The sequence below is a fragment of the Python bivittatus genome, unplaced genomic scaffold (genome assembly GCF_059951505.1).
Source record: "Python bivittatus isolate LINGU-HERP-01145 unplaced genomic scaffold, Pbiv_v1 ctg000190_np1212, whole genome shotgun sequence".
Classification (NCBI taxonomy): domain Eukaryota; kingdom Metazoa; phylum Chordata; class Lepidosauria; order Squamata; family Pythonidae; genus Python; species Python bivittatus.
Genome location: NW_028277042.1, coordinates 4,348,369 through 4,371,327, shown reverse-complemented (window position 1 = coordinate 4,371,327; position 22,959 = coordinate 4,348,369). Strand labels below are relative to the sequence as shown.

At 41.4% G+C, this 22,959-nt stretch overlaps 1 protein-coding gene across 2 annotated transcripts in view; it reads left to right on the top strand.

Moving 5' to 3' along the window:
* Positions 1-22,755, top strand: part of SMPD3 (sphingomyelin phosphodiesterase 3) — a 44,614-nt gene extending 21,859 nt beyond the window's left edge. For both annotated transcript variants that reach the window (XM_007429171.3, XM_025167261.2), the window contains 5 exons: positions 4,879-5,034; positions 8,292-8,381; positions 9,228-9,291; positions 20,602-20,764; positions 22,124-22,755. In XM_007429171.3, the coding sequence (XP_007429233.1) occupies positions 4,879-5,034; positions 8,292-8,381; positions 9,228-9,291; positions 20,602-20,764; positions 22,124-22,225 (575 nt within the window). In that variant the 3' untranslated portion in view covers positions 22,226-22,755. The remainder of the gene's footprint in view (positions 1-4,878; positions 5,035-8,291; positions 8,382-9,227; positions 9,292-20,601; positions 20,765-22,123) is intronic.
* The last annotated feature ends 204 nt before the right edge of the window (positions 22,756-22,959 follow it).

Sequence of the window (22,959 nt, the reverse complement as noted above, 5' to 3'; positions counted from 1 at the left end):
AGTTAGACTCCACAACAAAATCAGAATGCAGATCACAGGAACAGAAGAGAAGTTGGGCCTTTCTGTCATTTGTGATGGAAGACTAGTTCCGAGTCTTCTTAAATGGGTTCCTAATTGGTAGCCATTCCATCAAGTGCCCTTGAATTATTTCCATCTTAGCTGGACATGATAGCTTTAAGAACAAATGCTTGGGATGGCTTGCTTCCTCCTTTCTCCACATTCCCTTTCCTTTGCACATCATATCTTTTCAATTGTAATCCCAGGAGCAGTGACAGTTTCTTCTGCTGCCTGTTAGTGGCTCTGAGAGATGCCTGAGTGGGGTAAAATAAGCACACAGCATATTTATGGACCTTCTACCTGGTCTGAGGGGAAGAGCACCTGGGAAGTTTTAAAGATGATGATTAGAGCAGCTTTCAGCCAACCTACAAAATGCCCCACTTCTTAGATATTCTTTTGGCCACTTCTCACCACGTGTAAATAGGAAAACAAGCAATTTTTGGAGATCAGCCATGCCCTCTTGGCACTAGTATTAAAGGGTGCCAGAGCCAACAATAAGAGTAGAATACAAGAAAGGCAAATCCAATTGAAACTGTCATATTGCTTCCAAGTTATTTTAATTTGGATAGAATCAATTGTTCCTTGAAGCCAGCAGATTGTCTGTTCAATACATCAGATCCCTATTATAGAAGAGCATTTACACTAGCAAGTGAAAAGAATTACCCCATGGTGGTTCTATCTGAGGAGCTGAGGAAAACTCTACATCATAACAATTCCTGTGGTTCTGGGAAGGTTGACCCCATAGAATATGTCCTCCTAGATTCTACAGTGGCAAGACCAACAGAGTCCCGGTAGCATTAGGGATGCATGGAAGGGCTTGTCCTGGGGTAGTAACCTCCCATTCCCCGTTACTGAATTTTGAAAGAAGTTGCCACAGCATTCACCCATCATCCATTCTCTCTGCTTAAAATTTGCTGCTCTTTTTTTTCCATTTGGAGACAACTCAAAATGCACTGAACCCCTGTTCAACACCATTTCAGACAGGAGCTTTTTAGAAGACCTTCCTGGAGATACTGGGAATTTCAGCTGGGGCCTCCTACATGCAAATCTTCTTTTTGAAGCAAGACACGGCTCTCCAATGAATATTTAATCACCTTTAGTCTTTGATTCCATCTGTAATTGGCTCTCTGTTTCTTGTTCCAGTCCCACTTATTTATACTTAGATTTCTCCAGGTACCCATCTAAAATTTATACTGGCTTGCTTTATGATCAAAGGTCAGCTGGGGATGGCTGGATAAAGTTTTTCTTTTTTAGCAGATGCTGGTTAACTATCATTACTGCTCCTGCCCCTGAAATATCTTTAAATACCAGTAGCCAAGGAAGAGGCTAAACCCAGCTTTTCACATTTCAGGCAGGAATCCTCTTTCATACAACGATAGCTACATCTGTAATGATTCTTTTCTTCTCGCTGAATAGCAATAACTGTTATCTGCGGTGGAAAATCAGAATCTAGAGCTAATTAATATCTGCTGCTATCCAAACCATTTAACTTGTCATAGGAAAAAAAAATGTTCTCTGGGTTTTGGTTAAATGGTGGAATCGGAATCAGAAAGATGCTTCAGCAAGGAACTGTGGCTGGCCATTTTAGAATATTAAAAATGTCATCCATTATCCTTTGCCATGCTTTTAAAACAGCCCTTATTCAAATACGGCTGCGAATTATACATATTAATATTTTGTCAAAAAAAGAAACGAGTTTTTTAGAGCATCATTTGGGTAATTATTAACCAATTGGTCATGAAGTGTGTGCATAGGGAGGGGAGGGAAAACCTGTCATCCCTGAGGTCATCCATTACTTTGGGGTCAGGTATCAGCGGTACACTGATAATATCCAATGTTATATTTTAGTCCAAGGCCAACCAAGTGATGCTGTCGAAATCCTGTCTCAGTGTCTGGAGAATGTGTGCATCCGGATGGGGAAGAGTAGACCTAGGGTCATCCTTGACAATACTGAGTGGTTGTGGATTTTTTTTTCTCCAGCCCTCCACCTCTGGGGATGTTCTGTCTTCCATCTTTGGTCTTACGCTTCCCCTTTCAAGACTGGTGTGAAAACTGAAGGTCCTCTTGGACTCACAGGTTCAGCTTGAAGAGCAGGGGGCAGCGGTGGCCCAGAGTACTCCTAGTGCACCAGTTGTGCCCTTTCGTGGACCAGGAGGCCCTTCAGATAGCATTCACTCCTTAGTCACCTCTTGAATGGATTAGTATAATGCACTCTACATAGGGCTGCCCTTGAAGAACACTAGGAAGCTACAGCTGGTCCAGAATGCAGCAGTGCAGGCAGTCTTGGCCATGCCTCCTTATGGCCATGTGACCCCACCACTCCCTGAGCTGCACTGGTTACCAGTCCTGATTATCATCTATAAAGCCCTTCATGGCATGAGGCCTGGTTATTTGAGAGGCTGTGTTCACTGGTTTCTGCCCAGCTGGAGCAATCAGGCAGAGTTGGTGTGCTCCAGGTCCCAACAATCAAGCCGTCTCATCTTATGGGACCCAGGAATCACTGTGGTGGTGCCTGCTAGCTGCAGTAATATCCAGGTGGCTCCCACCATGATGGTTAGTAAGTCAGGAAGTTAGTAGACCTGGCTACTCTACCAGGCTCTGAGGTAGCGTGAAGGTTGAGCTCTTGTTTGATGAGTTTTCTTTGATTACTTGTGGTTTCGGGGCCATTCATGAATTTTGTGTGTGTGCGTGTGTTGTATCTTTTTTACTTTTCATTGTAAGCCACCCAAAGTCATTGGGAATCAGGTGGCCTATAAATTGTATAAATAAATATACACATGAGCTGTGATTTCTGATGTGGTTAAGGATGTAAATGTAAAGTTTTGAAATAAACTTAAAAAAAATGTAGGAGATTTTTTTTCCCAGTTAAATTTAAAAAGGCAAAACTTTGGAGAAAATATATGCACGATTAATTTACTTTTCAAATCTAACTTGGGGCAAATTCAGACAATCAAGGAACCTACCCTGAAAATGTGGAGAAGCTTTAACATCCGATAAAAGCAAATGTTTAGGAGTTAGGACAAAGGGTTTAAATTCATCTAGCATGCAAATAAGTCACACAGCCTTTGGCAAATTGCTGTCCCACTGATATGTTGGAACTGTATCTCCAAATAAATTTAATCCAGCATATCCCCAATCAGGAATGCAGCCAATTTTACTAACTATTTTTCAGGGCAGATTTCTGATCTAGCAGGCTTTTCACTCCATTTCTTTATCATTTAAAAAGAAATAACAAAAAATGGCCACATTGTTTAGGAACGGAATGGGTTGTGGTTGGACTTAATACATGAATTATTTTAAATGGTCAAGTATCTTTCCTTTTTCTACCCTTTAAAAGTAATAATGCCACATAGATTTACAGGAGTCAAGGATTATTTTCACAGGCTGTTTCTTTTTTCAGCACTTCCTAGACCAACCAGGCATAATGTTTTAATATATTTTACAGAACGTTCACATTCAGCTGTCTTTTTATTGGTTTGGCTATTTATTTAAATAACTACCTAGCATAGTAAACAATATGCTAGGCTAAGATAATATGGAGCTAAATAGTTTTGGGTTCAGTGTGTGTGTGTGGGGGGGGGGCCCATACGCTGTCTGAGCATATTGGATGAACCAGACCATTAACTCAAGCTAAAATGTGCTTTATCTTTTTCAGCGTATCATGTTACATGAGCAGAGCAATTGTGTTTCATTAAGTTAGGTTTAGGGTTAAGCATGCTTAACATATTCTTACTATGAATAAAGGCTTGTTCATGTTTGAATTGCATTAAACAGTCTGGTAGCATCATCATCGTTGTCATCATCATCGAAAAAGAATAGCAAAAGCAAGAATAAAAATGGCAAAAGAAAGCAAAAATAGTACCAATAGTCATAAGTGCCTTGGGTGCAATCCCAAAACATCTGGAGCACCACTTGAACACCATCAGCATTGACAAAATCACCATCAGTCAATTGCAAAAGGCAGCTTTACTTGGAACAGCTTACATCCTGCGACAATACCTTTAAAACCAAGAGAAGTGAATATGTGTAGCTCAGGGTTGAATTGTGGAATCCTTGCGATTCCCTGAGCTTGGTTGTTTTCTTGCAAACATTTCATTACCCGGCTAGGGAACATCTTCAGTGCTAGCACTGCTAACGCTGAAGATGTTACTAGCCGGGTAACAAAACATTTGCAAGAAAACAACCAAGCTCAGGGAATCGCAAGGATTCCACACCTTTAACAGCATCAAACAACAACATCTGCCTATCCCAGGTCCTTGAGAAGGACTCGAAAGGTGGATAAAAATGCCAAATCCAGTCTAAACATCTGGCTGACTGTGTGACCAATAATAATACTATGGATTAGCCATAAGGCCATATCAGAATAAAAAATACAGAACAATCATAAGATCACGTGTAAGAAAATGGAGCCAAAGGCAGAACTAAAAAAAAAAAATACAAATCATATTTTTGTATCACCCCTGCAATTTACTCCAATGAGAGCCACGTATGCAGTTCTCAATTGTACTGTTTTGTTCAGATAATGAGCCACATTATATGTAATATTTGGGTTCTGACTACACATGAAATATGTTATTTCAGTGTAAGGATCCCAACAGGCCGTTCGCATCCAAGATACTAATCTCTCTCTTTCTTATACAGCTGGCATTCAAATAAGATATGTCCTCTATCTCTGGAGCTCCACAAATATATGTACATTTGTTGTAAGGAACTTGGTTAAACCTTCCCCATTTAACCATTGCGCCCAGCTGCTGAAATGATAACTTCTTAATTTAAAAAAAAATGATTAAATTTGAATTGCTTACTTTGTGCTTTCTACAGAGGACACAATTGTTCGATGTGAACAACTGGATCTGCTTCAGGATTGGCTGGCTGATTTCAGAAAATCTACCTCCTCCTCCAGTACAGCCAATCCAGAGGAGCTGGTGGCATTTGATGTGGTCTGTGGTGACCTGAACTTTGACAATTGCTCATCAGGTGAGGCAGGTTCCTTCTCCTTCCAATCTAGAACTTAAAAGAAATGGAAGCACCAAAGCCCTCAGGAGCACTGAATGTGGCTCCTTCCAAAAGTTTCCACTGAGTTGTAATTTTTAATATAGCCAGATGGGGAAACATTTTAAAGGCATGGTGGCATTCCCATCGGGATCTCTTTAGTACAGTGTTGTCCAAACTTGGCCACTTTAAGATGAGTGGACTTCAACTCCCAGAATTCCCCAGCCAGCCATGCTTAAAGCCATGCTCATCTTAAAGTGGCCAAGTTTGGACAACACTACTTTAGTGGGTTAAATGGAAACTAAAGTAGCCCACGCCAGGTCACTCAAAAGCCAGGGGTGTCTTCCCACTTGCCAACACTGGTGCACTCTTGTCTTACCCCGTCCCAGCATTTGGGAGGTTTCCCTCCTTCCCCATGGCCAGGACCACTGACTCTGTCATTTATAACATGAAACATTGGTTTTGATCTTTTGTGAGATTCTATTTTCTTGCCACACTCATAGATACCTGTACGCGGTTAGATCTCCACCTGCTAAAAGAATATGTAGAAAACACAAGTCTTTTTTAGACCATCTAATTGGTATCACCTTCAATGCATGGTTTTATTTTTAGCTTCAGAAGAACTTGGTTATGCCCCCCTTGCATTTTTCCCCTTTCCTAAAGGCTCCCATTTATGAATTGTATGGCCTTGACAGCAGGCAATGATAAATGACATCATTAGCGCTTGTGGAAGAGCTACTTTTGGGATTCCCCTGAGAGCAGCCAGAGAAACACAGCAAAGTTTTCTCAAGTTGCACAAAGGAAAAATTATTAAGAGGTGCTGTTAGATACATGCATTCGCACGGTGTTAGGCAGAATGTAATGTCTGATGGTACTAATCATTGCTCTGCAAGGTAAAATTAGAATTAATCCCCTCCCATATCCTGCAACAATAAATTACAATATTGACCATTTGCAATTGCTCACAGTGCCTTCCTTGCTCTCTCTTCTGTGAAAAAATCAATCTTGGCAAGATAATTGTACATAGTCAGTCCTGACTCCTGGGGAATAATAATAATAATAATGATAATTTATTAAACTTGTATGTGGCCCAACTCTTAACTACTCTGGGCAGCTGATAACAATCCAACAAAAGTTACATTAAAATCTATAAAACATAAAAAGTAAAGATAAAAGATGGCAAGTGTGATGACATGAGGGGTCTCAATCTCCCTTGCTGAAGGCCTGGCTGAAGATCTACATGCACAAGCCCAGGCAATTTTCTTGGTAACATTTTTCAGAAATGGTTGGCCCCTGCGTTCTTCCTAAAGCTAAGAGAGAGTGGGCCCAGGAACCTAGATGGCTTTGTGCCTACAGCTTGTGGTGTATCTAGCATATTTGATACCCCGCTAGACCACTGCTGAGAGCCAGTTTGGTGTAGAGGTTAAGACACCAGAGTACAGATCAAAACCTTGTGAATTCTAGTCCTGCCTGAGCCACACAGCTCGCTTGCTGATCTTGGGCCTGTCACTTTTCTCAGCCCTAGGAAGCAGGAACTGCCAAGCCCCCTTCAAACAATGCTACCAAAAAAAAACCTGCAAGGGGCACTCTCCAGGAGTCAAAATGACTTGAAAATGCACTTTTTTTTTGCTCCATCATTACTGCACTGTGTCACTAACTGCCAAACAGCTGATGGGCATGTGGGCAGAGCAGTGGCCCAACTCCATGCTCACGGCTAGCCTTCTTATGTCTTCAGCAGCACCCCCTTTATTGCCTGCATCTAGGCCAAACTGCCCCGCCCCACCCAGATTATGACTGACTTTTAAATAGCTACCTAGAGGCAGATTACAAAAGCAGAAAAATATATAAGAAGGTGGGTGAAATGGTTTTAGATATCTGTAAACAAAAACAAACAGCAAAACACACGTATCAGTCCAATCCGTGGTCTCTCTTTTCTCTGGAGTGGGAAGAACACTGAGTTCACATTTCCCAAACATATATACAAATGGAAATGCAATTTGTATGTCACTATTCCCGTTTTTCTGAATGTTTCCGAATGGCTCACAAACAACAACAACAATGTACAGAAACAGATTGCATTAGACAAACTCACTCACAGAATATCCACGTAGTAGGAGGGGAAAAAAAACACAGTGATGAGGAAACATGAAGGAATCACCCTAAGGTTAGAATAAAGTGAGATGTCGAAGAAAATGGATAGTTTTGCAAATGCAGATCCGTTCCTTGGACACCTCTCCTGGACTCTATCTGACATGGCTTGTAATTTATTTTTAGGAGTAAAAGAAATTTAAAGCCTGAAATGGAAACTTGTATGTTACAAAATGAGGTACCAGCATCAATGGTGGGTCTCACAGCCATTCTTGCAGACCAAGGCTTTCTTGAGAAATACGTCCACCCCTCCAGAAAAAAGGAGAGGTGAGGTAGGAGGGGGCTTCACAGGGGTGTGAGAGAAACTGTGGGGTATAGTGTTATTAGTTTGCCTCTAGGTCAGTAGGAACCTGGTTGTCCACCTGCCCCATGGCAGCCATTTTGTGTTGGGAAGCCACGTTAAGGCAGCCATTTATTTATTTCTTGAATTTATATAGTTGCTCATCTCACACACATCTAAGCCACATACACAATTACAGTACATCTCACACACATCTAAGCCACATACACAATTACAGTACAAAGCTAAACAATCAACGTAATTCAAACAACCATTAAAAACCAGTTAAAAACAGTTTAAAAACTATAATAACAAAAAGACAGGGAGAGTGCATTCTTGTCAGGCCTAGTCCAAGGAACTCCAGGAGACCATGCAGATTCAGTTCAGCAATGTTTATTAGCTGCGACCTCTAGCAAGAATCTTCCCTTAGTTCCCACAGTCAGCCAGTGAAAGCAGAGTGAATTCCTCAGGGAGGTGCCAGCCTCATCCTCTTATCTCTTCCTCGCCCCTCAGGAGACGAAAGAGGATGTTTCCCTCCCTGAGTGTGGCCTTCATAATTCCATTCCATCACAATTCTAAACTTATACCCAATGCAGCCATTTAATGGGCTCCACACTTCCATGGGATCCCCAGGCCCGATGGCAAAACCAAGGCCTTTTGAAGGCCTTCTGGATTTTACAGGAATACCCACAATATACCTTAAAGGTCCATATTTTTGTGGAATTTTGCTGTAAATATTGGGTCTACCACCTTTCTCCCGTGACTTTCTCGGGCATGTTATGGATCTCCTTAGTTGCCTTTCTTCTGGTTGCAGATGACAAGCTGGAACAGCAGCACTCCTTGTTCACCCGCTACAAGGACCCATGCCGCCTAGGTCCAGGGGAGGACAAATCATGGGCAATTGGTAAGATGGAAGGCTATGGCCCAGAAGTGGGACAGATGCCCCTTGGCTGGGAGGCAGAACCTGCTTAAGGAGCCTAGAACTCCTCTTTTTGCTAGCTTGTGCTTTGGTTTTAGCCAAGGTAAGTTGCAGACTACAAACAACTGATACCAACCACACACTGATCTTCTGGAGGACTGAAGGGCAAATTAAAAGTTACCAGTATGGGAATCATAAAGCCTGTGGGAGAAATGGGCATAAAACCAGAATCTTTCTTTAAAGATATTGCAGCCTTTCCAACACAGGGCTAAGATACAGAATCAAAGGTATGGCCAACACTCTTGCCAGGTTTTGCGCAACATATTTAACCCTAAACCTGGATTAACAAAACACAATTGCTATGTACAGTGTGCTTCCCTCAATAAACCATATGATGGCTGAGCATGATAGTACAATTCACGCAACATGTTGAATCAATGGCTAGATTCCCACAACAAATTGCTCGCTCTATTATCTATCTATCTATCTATCTATCTATCTATCTATCTATCTATCTATCTATCATCTATCTATCTATCTATCTATCTATCTATCTATCTATCTATCTATCTATCTATCTATCTGGAATGGAGCATTAGTCCCCAACATGACGTCCTCTTGGACTGTAGCTTCCAGAATTCTGAGCTGGCAATTTTGGGGCTTGTAATCCCAATTTATCTGGGGACACAGGATTGGGGGAGGCTGGTCCCACCTAATTCAGGAAGTACAAATATTTCACTTCAAAATGCAGACAAAATCTAATTCAAACTTTTATGATCTCTTTGTTTTGGAATAACAGTATAATACTGTATATTTCCCTTTGTCTCTCAGGAACCCTGTTAGATCCGAAAGGACTGTATGATGAAGAAGTGTGCACACCGGACAACCTACAGAAGTACGTGCTATTTTGCTTCCCGTCTTATTCCCATCACCAATATAAATGAGCTGCTCTAACTTAAACCCTTTATACTTCACTTGGGGATTACAGATACTTTTACTGACTTATTTTTACGTTTTTGAATGTTATTTATTTACTTTGCATCATGGTACTTATAGCTGTCTTCAGTCCCACACGATGGAAAAGGGAGACACAAATTTAAGGTACAGATACTCAGAATGTGCTTCTTGCCCAGAGGTTTCAAAGTATAAATCGGATAAAAAGGACAAAAGGTGAAAGTCACAGGGTTGAATGAAAACACCAGGCCTATGTAACAGCTGTCCTTGCTTCAAGAAACAGATACTGCAGAGACTCCAGAATGGTCTTACTGTTGAAAGGGAGAATAACAGGATCTTGAAAGCTTGTGCAAGTTTCTCTCTGCCTGATCTCAGACGAAACCAACTCAAGGAGCAGTCACTGAGTTTCTTTCTCAGACTTCCCTCTTTCTCAGGACCATAATCTTTTCTGCCAGTCCCCACCCCCCCTAAAGGTTTGCTTCTTCTTTTCCCAAGATCAGTTGTACCTTCCTTTTCAGCAAGGGTTCCTAAACTTCTTGCCATCACACTTCCCTTTAGTGCAGCATTTCTCAGCCTTGGCCGCTTGAAGATGTATGGACTTCAACTCCCAGCATTCCCCAGCCAGCCATGCTGGCTGGGGAATGCTGGGAATTGAAGTCCATACATCTTCAAGCGGCCAAGGTTTAGAAACACTGCTTTAGTGTAATCTTAATGGACACACTTCCCCCAAATATCCAAACACCAAGATGAACACTAATGAACATGAAAACAATACAGGTAGTCCTCGCTTAACAACACTAATTGCAACCAGAAACTCTGTTGTGAAGTGACATGGTCATAAGTTGACAAACCATGTGACTGCGCCACTTAGTGATGGCAGTTACAGGAGTCCTGGTTGCCGTCATTAAGCAAGGACCGTGTGGATCATTAAGTGAGGACCTCACGTGACCATGACTTGTGACTTCCTGCTGGCTCTCCCCAAGAAAGAGTCAACATCCTGTTTCAGGAGCTATTCTTTTCCACTACTCCTTGTTTAAAACTTGACTCCCAATTCTCCTAGTTTAACTGCAAGAAGCAATTATTTGAAAAAGCACCCAGCTGCAAAACGGTGATATTAGGATCATTTTGCCTTATAACTCACAGTGGATTTTATAGGCAACAAAGGAATGGATGCTGTGGGAAGTCTTTGGGACGTTTCAGTGCATTTCTTTCTGGGTGTTTTGTGTGTGTGTGTGTGTGATTGTGTATTTACAGCAGACTTTTTCTTGCATAGCTTCCTTTCATATCAACCTCTGTGTTGAGCGTTGGGATGTGTTTCTTCAATGTGTTTCTTTCTTCCCTTGGAACAGTGTTTCTCAACCTTGGTGACTTTAAGATGAGTGGATTTCAACTCCCAGAGTTCCCCAGCCAGCACTGGGAGCTGAAGTCCACCCATCTTAAATTCAACAAGGTTGAGAAACGCTGTTCCAAGGGAAGAAAGAAACATATCGATTCAGCCCCTATCCAGGACCCAGCCCTTTTGTCAATATGATCAAAGCAGCATCTTGCATGTCATGATGTAGTTCTGCCCCTTTTGTACATGGGGACCTGCACATACCAAAAGGGCAGAGCTTGCACCACATCGACGCAATGCTACATTCATCATACCCTCTCCTCTAACTCCTCGAGGACCCTTCTGCATACATTTCCATTAAAAAAAAGATGAAATCTTTCTTGAATGTTTCAAGATTTGGGCACTTCCCCCGCTCCTCCCCAGTTGGCTTTTTCCATCCCCCCCCCCCATCAAGCAACCTGCAATCATCTTGACTTCTGCTGACCTCAAAATGCAGTCCCCTAAAGAGCACACAGAACATCACTCCACTTCCCAGCCCCTGAGCACTCCCCACTAGTCAAAATTTCCTCATCCCCCCCCCTTCAAACACAGAAAAAAGGAAACCCAATAAATTGCATCTCCTCCTTCTGCATTTTCAGTCATTATATTTATACATCCATTTGCCTGGCCTTTGCAAAAATATTTAAAAACAAAACACAGAGGTTGGTATGGAAGGAAGCTATGCAAGAAAAGGTCTGCTGTAAACACACAATACACAAAATACCCAGAAAGAAACGTACTGAAATGTCCCAAAGACTTCCCACAGCATCCATTCCTCTGTTGCATATAAAACCCACTGTGAGTTATAAAGCAAAATGATCCTAATATCACCGTTTTGCAGCTGGGTGCTTTTCCAAATAATTGCTTCTTGCAGTTAAACTAGGAGAATTGGGAGTCAAGTTTTAAACAAGGGGTAGTGGAAAAGAATAGCTCCTGAAACAGGATGTTGACTCTCTCTTGGGGCTGGGGGAATCACTAACAGCTGGCCTGAAACCAGATCCTGGAAAAGAAGGGGAGTTCAAACTTCCCACCAGGCCTTCCACGAAGTTCTACAGAGCTCTAGCAGCTTTGCATCCACGCTGCAATGCTTTGAAATAAATCAGAGTAGAATCAGAAATAAATCAACTAACTCTGGAAAAATGTAATAGCATGAGCAAAATTAGGTCCATGGCTGGTCCTGAAGCGACACAAAGTAGTGATGTGGAAGTTGCCCTTAGTCATTCAGAATCTTAGTTCAGACTTATTTTGAAAACTGTCATATTATCTTGCAACCTTGACATTAGATTAACACACACACACACACAGAGAAATAATTACATCTCTGAAATGGCTAATGTCATGGACCAACTAGATTACGCTTAAAACAGACCCATGCGGAAATCGTTCAATAATAAAATTTGGTAAAGACATAAAAAACTAATTTATCACCCAGTTAATATTGGCACTGGTACATCTGGAAGCAACACAGTAAATTAGACTTCCATTAGCCCTCCAACGCTAACCTCAGAAAACCTGTCAATAAAGTTAAGGAGGCCACAGTATTAAAGACATCATTGAGAATAATCTAGATCTACTTCTTTAGAAAAAAGATCAATGAAAATCATTGCTTATGGAGAACATGCCTCTATCTTTGCTTTAATGTCTGGGGAACTTTTAGAGAATGTTTAGGTCCATAAGAGTTTGCTAGAAGCCATGTTATGACACCAGGATGGCATCACATGTGTTGTAAAGTCATCACATGTTACATAACTGCATCACTTGCCCAATGATTTCATGATACACAAGATCTCCTCCTCCCCCCTGCTCACCATGGATCCCCATAGCTAGGGCAAAGAGTGAAAGAGGCTATTCCACAAAGATATTGAAAGAACTAAAAAGCCTGAACTGTTGATTGCTGTAATTTAATGCTTTGCCATTGTACAAAAGCACAGTTGTCCCCCCTTATTCCTGTCCCTTTCATCTTTATCTATTTTACTAATATGGTCCCAAAACCAGCACTACCAAAGGGTACACATTCAGTCCTTAAAAGAAAATAAATTGAAAATAAAGGACAAAAATGGAAAATGGAACTAAAAATAAAAGAATAAGTTCTAATTAGGATGTTGAGTCCATTGGCCTATATGAGCTTGGGTCTGCTGTACTCAAGCGGTGTTGGGAGATGCAATAGACGAAATAAGTTTTCACTTGGCCTCTGATCAGCTTCTGCCTGGGAGAATGGAAGGAGGAGATATTTTATTTTTTGCTTCAAACAGTACAAAAGTCAACAAAGAAGTTGGGGTGGGGGGTGGGGAGGCGTATCCATGGCTAGTCTTGGCTACTGAAAGAAGAAGGCTCCCTTAAACTGGGTATCCCTTTCTATAATTATCTCATGAAATGCAAGGTGATTGGCTGAACCCCTAAAAGGTTTTCATTATGGGTGGCTGGCTATCTATTGGCCAATATCTAGGCATCCACAGACATATGGTCTCCAATTCCCCCAGGCCCCCACGCTGGGGAGAGGGGCTTACTGAGAATTCTTGGGGTAAAGATCTACACATCTGGAGGGCAACAAGACCAAGGATAGGTAGCACAGTGTAGTGGCTGATCACCACAACCCACCTTATATCTACACCTATAAGTTGTAGGGGAAAGAGAGAGAGAGAGGTGATAGAGAAATGATTGCAACATGTAAGGGCACTTTGAAAGTAGGGATTTAGAAAATATTTTCTGATGTAAGATATCCTCTAGGGCAAAAGGCCAAAATTCCTGCAGACCACACTAGGCATTTCTCCATCTATTTCTCAGCTTTTTATTTAATTTCCCATTATGAAGTGTCTATAATTGGCTGGTCTTTCAAGAGAGGTCAGTTCCATCAAAACCAAAGTTATTCACTGAATCAAACAATGAAGATTTCATTCTATAGGTCCCTCCCCAAGCAGACTGAAGAATGGTCTGCCAAGGGTACTACTGAAGACAATTAATTAGACAATGGTTTAGATTTGGACCATCCTTGTATCAAAATGAACTTCCTATTGGGTAATTAAAAAATACCTATCTGTGGACAATTGCAAATTATTGATTCCCAAAAACTTAAATTAATCAGAAATGGCAAGCAGACATTAATAGATTAGGCCTCTAGAGATAAATGTTGGAACATGTTAACACCAGATTTTGCATTTAAAAGCCTGATAAAGGATGAGTAATAGGAATAAATTGCAGCGATTATTTTCATGTATTTCTAATTTTCCAGAAATGGAGCTGCAGACTTTCAAGTGTTACAGTTGTTTGTTTTCTGGGGTGGGGTGGGGGGGGATCTCTCTCACTTTTCAAGGTATATTCTAACTGGTCATTTGGCTATCTATCTAAGAACAACTCTCATTTCAAGCATATTTCTTTAGAAATAATCTTATCATCAACTCTTCATTTTCACTAGACTGTAGATCATCTGAGCCCTGTAAGACTATATGCACTTACCTAACTAGTAGCAATATAGATGCCATCAAGTTAGGCCTGATACCTGATCACTACATAAGGCAAATGCCCACCAGCTCTGCTTGCCTCCAACTACGACCCATAACTCTTCCAAGAAGATTGCACTAATTTTGTCTCCTCTCCCCTAGCTATTTAACCATTCTCCAGTTCCCTCTGCCTTGTCAAGCGTAATCATTTCAGGCAGGGTGTGGTAGTTGCCCTTAGTCATGTCAAAAAACAGATGAAACTTCAGTCATGTAATAGAATGTGGGAATGACCTTGGGAGACAGGAGGAAGAGCCGCAGACTAGGCAACAGTCAGAGACAAGGCAGCTGAGCCTGCAGAAGGAATGGGGGCGGGGGCGGGGGGGTGGCAAACATCTCAGAAGAGACTCTCCCTAGTTTCTAGGGCTGTTAAGGTGATGGGGGAGGGATGTACTTTCAGATTTGCAAGATCCTGTTAATGTAACCTTACAATAAAGTTAGAGTTAGTATTTCTGAGTGTGCTTCTTGTCTGTACTACCATGCAAGACTGACAAATCGCACTGTCACAGCTGCCATCTTGACTTTTTCCCGTAACCTGCAGATGCCCCTGACTTCAAGAGAGACATCCTTCTTGATTTGACCGAGATTTGATTGGTTGGTTCTTCTTTTAGGCCACTGAATTCTTAGTGACAGTTTCCAAATCCTAAATTCAAAGGCATCTATATCTTTTTCCTCTCTCTAATACAATGTCCAGTTTTAAGAGCTGTGCTTTAGGACTGGAAAAAGTCTTGTTTTAACTATTCTCATCTCTGTTGTCCCTGAAATATCCTTGTCCTTTTTAATCTAAGTTTCCAATGTTTGGCTCCCTAGGGTGTAACTTTTCTTCTCCAGAACATTGTCCATCTTTTTCTATTCTTGAATCTGAGAAAACAAAACTATTTATCACCCTCACTGTCAACCGTCAGTTCATTAAGCATGCCAGTTGACCTTACCTTTGTTTTCAATATTTAAGGTTTTTCGCTTTCCATTTTTACTTCCTTTAGAAATTTTGCTAAGCTTTTATTTTCACCTAACAGGGTGGCATTGTCTGCATATTTCAAATGGGCACTATTTCAGCCTCCTCTTTTGATTTCAGCCCTCATCAATTCCAATCCTGCCTTTTCATTCTTATTCCCTGTATAGTATAAGCTAAACACATATGGAGACACTATGCATTCTGTCCTTTCCCTATTTTGATCCACTCTATTTCTACAAATTGAACTTTTTCAGTAGCTTTTTGCTCTGGGCCAATTCTTCAGAAGAATAATCAGACATTCTACATGCTTTAAATTCCCCCATATTCTGACATGATCTATACCAGTGTTTCTCAACCTTGGGAACTTTAAGATGTGTGGACTTCAACTCCCAGAATGGGAACTGGCTGGGGAATTCTGGGAGCTGAAATCCACACATCTTAAAGTCCCCAAGGTTGAGAAACACTGATCTATACAATCAACGGCTTTGTGAAGCAAAGTGAAGTGAAGCAAAGGTAAACTTCTAATTCTCTTGCTGTCTCCATTATCTATTTTATGTTAATTAATTTATTTATTACATTTATAGGCTGCCCATCTGCCCCAGAGGGTGACTCTGGGTGGCTCACAATTAGAATAAAACCCCAAAACAGTTAAAAACATAAATATCCCCATTAATTTAGTTAAAAGGTTGAACTATATAAAAAGTCCATATACCTAAAAAGGCTAAAAACATTCAAGATGATGGGGGTGTGTGTGTGTGATAGAATCAATTACCCCACGAGCCAATTCCAATGGTGCGAGCCCCCATCTGGCCCCAGGCCATCTGGCATAGCCAAGATTTCACACGCTTCCTGAAGGCCATGAAAGTGGGGGCACATCGCACCTCGGGGGGTAAGTTGTTAATAATAATATACTCTTAGGACCCTCTGCCTTTTCTGAAACCTGTTCATTTGGCATTTTTCTTGTCCTGTATGGTTTTATTCTTCTTTGTAACATCTTTGTAACATCTTTGCTTGCTTGAAGAATGAGTGCTGCAAATCGGTTGGAGGGGAAGTCAGAATTAATTATTTACCTATACAGTGGTACCTTGGGTTACGAACACCTCTGCTAATGGACTTTTTGGGTTACGACCAGCTCTGGCCGCAAAAATTTACCTTGGTTTGCGAACTCCGCCTTGGAGTATGAACAGGATACGCGGCCATTTTCCCTCCCGTGACACGGTCTGCGGCCATTTTTCCGCCCCTGACACATGGTCCGCGGCCATTTTCTGCCCCTGACACGTGGTCCGCGGCCATTTTCCGCCCCTGACACGTGGTCCGCGGCCATTTTCCGCCCCTGACACGTGGTCCGCGGCCATTTTCCGCCCCTGACACGTGGTCCGCGGCCATTTTCCGCCCCTGACACGTGGTCCGCGGCCATTTTCTGCCCCTGACACGTGGTCCGCGGCCATTTTCCGCCCCTGACACGTGGTCCGCGGCCATTTTCCGCCCCTGACACGTGGTCCGCGGCCATTTTCTGCCCCTGACACGTGGTCCGCGGCCATTTTCCGCCCCTGACACGTGGTCCGCGGCCATTTTCCGCCCCTGACACATGGTCGTAGGGAGGGGGACTCTCCCTCCAAGCAATAGCCGCCTCCCTGTCCTCCACGCCAGAACGGATTAACGGTAATTACATTGAACCAAAATTTCCTTCGGGTTGCGACCAATTTGGGGTGCGACCAGAGTCACGGAATGAATTAAATTCGTAACCCGAGGTTCCACTGTAGTACCATTTTTGGGGGTGAGATTTTTTCTTATCTTTCTTTTTCTTCATTTTCAACATTTATAAACAATATATAGTAGAAATTTTGGCATTAAACTAAAAAAGCTTTACTTTTTGATATCGTAAAAATAATATATTCTGGTTGGAACTTTTACTAATGTTATGTTGAGTATTGATTGCGCAACCTCAGTAATGATCTGTTTTTTCATAGATAATAACGTTTTGGAAACGAGACCTTTAAAACAAAACAAAGGTTTAAACAAAAGGATTATAATAGGCCAAAATAATAATAAAACAAGCACTGAGCACTGCTGATGTACTTTTTACAAGAGGGAAATGAATATATGTCTCTTTCTATCTATACTTGTATATCTGTATATGCTGTATCTTTGATAAATAAGGGTTTTTTTAATGGAAAAAAAGAGAGAGTGAGTGGAATGGTTTGCAATTTGCACATTCCCTTGTGTCTCTCGTATTAATATAAATATACACCCCAATCTTTTCTGATCTCAGGGCCACCCAGTGTGGTTCCATAGTTGTTGACATGAAGCAGTTAGTTGACTCTCCTCCTGCACCTTCGAATGGTTTAGCAGATATTCCATGTGCCTATTTGACAGCTGGTCACTTTCTAATAAAGTCAGTTTCTGACTATATTCTCTCTATAAATGTTTCTGTTTCATTCTATAAACCATCTGCAAACCAACTGTCTTTCAATCTTCTTTGAATAATGTAAACGTTCCTGTGATTACTCTGATCTTCTTAAAAATATCTCTCTCATTGCAATGTTCTTGCTACGCTTTTGCATTGGTTGGCATTCGAGACTGAAATATCTTTCCTTGTCTTTTTTTTGCTTGATGGGGAAGTCTTCCTTTAGTCCTTGTACAACTTTGCTGTTTCCCAGTGTTTTCATTCCCCATTGTACCCACAACAACTTGTTCTAAAAGGATCTTTTCCTTTTTGAAATTTTGGGGATTTTTTTTCAGTTCAGTTTTGCAATGTGGCACTTGTGGTCTTGCCTGTTTGGACCCCCTTGCAGATAATGGCAATATCTCTTATCTTTTTTCTTAGTTCCTTAGATTCATTTTTGCATAAGAACAGTACAAAAACTCACTTTTACATTGATTTGATATTTTGACTGTATGGTTCCATATCAAATCTTACTAGGATACCTACTTGCTTTAATTGGAAAGTGTGGAGTGTTAGCTGTTTTATTTTTTTTTCCTCCCCCCCCCCCATTTTATGTATTTATTTGAAAAATATTTATAGCCATCCCCTTCTTTAGAATACCTTATGGCAGGAGGAGGAAGAGGAGAAGGAGGAGGAGAAGGGGAAGGGGAAGGGGAAGGAGAAGGAGAAGGAGAAGGAGAAGGAGAAGGAGAAGGAGAAGGAGAAGGAGAAGGAGAAGGAGAAGGAGAAGGAGAAGGAGAAGGAGAAGGAGAAGGAGAAGGAGAAGGAGAAGGAGAAGGAGAAGGAGAAGGAGAAGGAGATTTACAAGCAGTATAAGACTGCATACAAATTTCAGAGTAACATTAGGTTAATCCTGCGATTAAAGCATCTTGTAAAACTTCAGAACATTATTCAATCAATACAGGTAATCCCCAGGTTAAGAATGCCTGATTTACGGATGACCCATAGTTAAGAACGGAGCCTATTGTAGCAAAATTTGAGTTAAATACACGATGGTTTGAGTTCATTACACAATGCTACTTATATAATATTATACAATAATACTCTTCCAGCTTACATACAAATTTGACCTTGGGAACAGAACTCATTCTTAAACTGGGGACTACCTGTATGCAAAATTAACAATAGTCAGTATAATATGAATCATAGATTGAACTGAAGAATTAGGAAAAACAGAACCTAAGGATTCTGTCCTTATTTAGTGAATCAAATAAAAGCTTAGGTATTAAAGTCTTATGTTAAGAAATACCCAAACTTTGTATGTTGTGCAAGTTCATTCATTTGATGTGGTGCTCAGGAGATAAGGAAGCCACCCCACCTTGGGGGAAGTCAATCGACCTCAAGAGCAGGAGCTTCAGAACTCAGATCTGAAAAATGGCGGTGGCAAATCACTTCTGCATGGTTGGCAAGTGGCTGTACACTTTAGACAAGTTTGGGGGGCAAGTGATGACATCTTCCAGTTGGAAGGCAGTCCTCTAGCTGTGGAGGAAGAATGTCAAACTTTCACAGGTAGCTCTGAAAGGAAAGCCATGGTCAAACAGAAGCTGTAAGGAAGTCTAGTCCCTGGCGGTGCCAATACTGAAATAAGACTTTCTCATTTTACAAGGGCATATGCCATTGGAGCTTGCAAATGTGAGAAGGATAACTTGATGTTACCAAAGTGGAAATGAAACACGTTCAATTAGATGCTTTAGGATCAAGTGATTTGAAGTGGATTAGAATTCCTATGATTATATCATATACTATGTAGGACAAGAGTCTATAGGAAAGAAGGGAATGGCAAGGACACTCAGAAAGGACACCACTACATTTATGGTTGGCCATAACCCAATATCACCAGGATCATATCTATTAGAATTAACAGATATCCAGTAATCAGACTTCTGTATGTGTGTGTGTGTGTGTGTGTGTGTATCCAACATACTACAAACTAGGGGTTCCAAGTCGTGAGACATTCTTACAGAACAAGAATGGTGAGTTTCAAGTAACAGTCTTGTTTGTTGCCTTGGTCAGGTAGAGAAGCGAGGAACCATTTACTTATTTTTATTTTTAAATCAATTCATGTGGCTGTCTATTTTGCAATTCTATTTTCCTTGAAGATATAGCAGCTATCCGATCAAGTGCTAAGTTATCCATGCTATGACAAGGCAATATGACCCCCACATGCTCCTAAAATCTTCCTTTGAGTTTTGTTTAAATTGAGTGAAAAAATATATGTAAAGCTGGTCTGCTATCAAGGGCCAGCAGGCAGCGCCTTCTTTATTCCAGATGTATCCACCAGCTCAAAAAAGGGTTGCCTGCTCCCTTCTCTGCCCCCCACCCCCCAATGTGGCAGGCAGCATTGGAAGCAGAAGACAAAAGTGTAGCTACTGTGACTTGGCAGGAGAAGGGTTGAAGCATGAACTTTCTCAACAAATGAGTTATTTTATTCCCCTTCTTAAAAGCTTCTTGTACTTCCATGTACAGTGGTACCTCGGGTCACGAACTTAATTCGTTCCGCAACTCTGGTCGTGACCCAAATTGGTCGCGCCCCGAATCAAATTTTCCCATAAGGTTCAATGTAAATATGGTTAATCCGTTCTGAACCATATGTATTTTTTTTTTAAACCACAAAAATATGACACAAAGTACAGTACAGTACACTATGAAGAAAGAGAACGCTAACCTTGCTTGAGGCGTGGAGGACAGGAAGGCAGGTGAGGAGACGGTTATTGCTTGGAGGGAGAGTCCCCCTCCCTACAGGAAGCCACGACCACGTGTCACGGCAGGGAAAATGGCCGCGGATCCTGTTCGTCACCCGATGCGGAGTTCGCGAACAGAAGCAAAATTTTGCAAACGGTGCTGTTCGTGAACCGAATTGTTCGTGAACAGAAGCGTTCGTGACCCGAGGTACCACTGTAATGGGAAGTTTGTGAGCAGAACTGTGAGAAATGAGACAGCTAGAACTGACCTGTTCTAACACCTCCCATGTGTTTGCAAACCAGGACGATGGAAAGTGAAGAAGGACGAAAAGCCTATCTTGTATTTCCCACCAGCAAGACCCAGGCCTTGAGTCAGAAAGGGAGGAAGGGGGCTCTGAAAGGCAATGGGAGGCGGATTGACTATCTGCTTTACAGCAAGGAAGGACTCTATCTAGAGTGGAAAGTGGTAAGCTATTTTTAATGAAAGACTTTTTTTAAAAACAGGTAAAATTTCATGTCAGCTGTAAGGAAAAGTGCTTCGTGATACAAATCTCTTCCCACCAGAAATACCGAGTAAGAAATCTACTGATTTACATTCTGATGCCTCAGCGATATAACTCAGTAGTAGAAGGGGATGAAGGGGGAATCTGATCTTTGCAGACTGATACAAATGGAGTCATGTGCCCTGAATTCAAGCAAAGATCTAAACTTAATTATCTGTTAGTGTTTACACATCCCCAATGTTCTGGTGCCAGAACAACAACAACTATCCTATTGAAATCTGTTTACATTTTGAAAGAAGTGATATATTGAAATTTATATAGAGAACATATTCAGAACTCCAGAATCTGAGGAGAAATACGGATGTGAATAATTTTGGAAGCACGCTTAACTTACATCAGAAGGTTGGGTTTTCCCATTGCAACCATAATCCTGTAGGTTTACGGCTGCAATGAACAGGCAGGATAGATACAGATATAGATGATATAAAGATTGCCACCAATTTCCTCTTTTCTTAAATAAGACAGCCAAATGCAGTAGTTAATGGAAAGGCAGGGAACAGGATCTGGAACAGGGGTCAGAATCTTCCTTCTAATCCTCTTGAATAGGATAGATGTTGTCACTGGGAACACTGTCAAAATTCAAACCTTGCAACAACATTTTCTGATGGGGGAAAGCCCACTTTAAAGCACTCAGAGCTTCTGAAAGAGTGGTCCTGTCCAATTTCAGCCATGCAATGTCTTCAGGTAAACTACAGAGCAGCCAAGACTGACCTACATTTTTCAGGCATTCAGAGAAGATGCCAGGATGGACAGGACATTTGGAGGAGGGGCAAAGCTGTGGAGAGAGGGCTCTGCAAGTTAGAAGGGCTAAAACAGAAGGCCACCTTAGGCATGAGGGCCAAAGTTCTTGTTGTTGGGTAAGAGCGCTGCACCACAAATGGAGATATTTAAGTACAAGGAAAGCTAGTTGATGTTACATTTGTTTCATTCTCTTTTTCCTTTCTTCAGACCCCCCTCCACTACTTCACTGGACTGTTGCGCAGATGTAGTGGGACATATATTTATGCTCCTTGGAGTTTTTTATATGGAAGGCAGAAAAAGTGTAATTAAAACCCTTGACTGTTTGCAGCATCCATTTTTTTTAAAAAAAAATGGCCTTGTCTGTCAAATAAAGAGCAAACTGTAGAAGGAGGTTTCAGTTTCAGCCAAAGGTCATTCAGTGGCTGGTCAGACTCAATAGAAGGGAGCCATAGGGCTACTGAAGATTATTAAGACCTACCCTTGGTTTTTATAAAAACATTTCTTTGTCATTCCCTCTGCAGGAAGTAGAAGAATTCAGTTTTATTACCCAGTTGGCAGGACTCACGGATCACCTGCCTGTTGCCATGCGTCTAATGGTTTCAACTGGAGAAGAAGATTCTTAAATAAGGAAGGGTTGTCACTTTTTCTTCAAGAGCTTAGAAGAGGGAACTTCCAAACTTGTGACCAAGACGCAAGAGTGGTCTTTTCTGGTGCCCCCATGCCTCTAAACCCCTCAGGACGGACCAGGCTGGATTCCAATTGATTTTTCTACATACAAAACCCACTTGGAGGATGTTGAAAAAGGAAACAGAGGCATATGTGAACACGTATGGGGAGTTGGATGAGATGAAGGTCAATTCTATTGACAAGTGTCACAAGTTGCCCCAGCAACCAGGCAGGCCTATATTTCTATACTTTCACTGTGGACTTAAAGGAACCAAGATAGAAGTCCCAATTCCTTTGAATCAGTGCCATTCTTAAATAATCTATGTACACCCACCCCCACACATACACCCCCACACATATATATCTATATATAGAGATAGCAATATATATAGGTATATACGGATATATAGCACAATTTAGTTTGTAATCAGTCTGTTTGTGCTGCTCCAGAAGTGAGTTTTTGCATTATTTCTTCAGATATCCTTAAAAAGCTAATGCTCTCTTTCTTTCTTTCTTTCTCTTTCTTTCTTTCTTTCTTTCTCTTTCTTTCTTTCTTTCTTTTTCTTTCTTTCTTTTTTTCTTTCTCTCTCTCTCTCTCTCTCTTTCTTTCTCTTTCCTCCCTCCCTCCCTCCCTCCTTTTTCTCTCTCTCTTAATTTTTTTAGCCTTGTAAAGTTGTAGCAGCATGCCTGG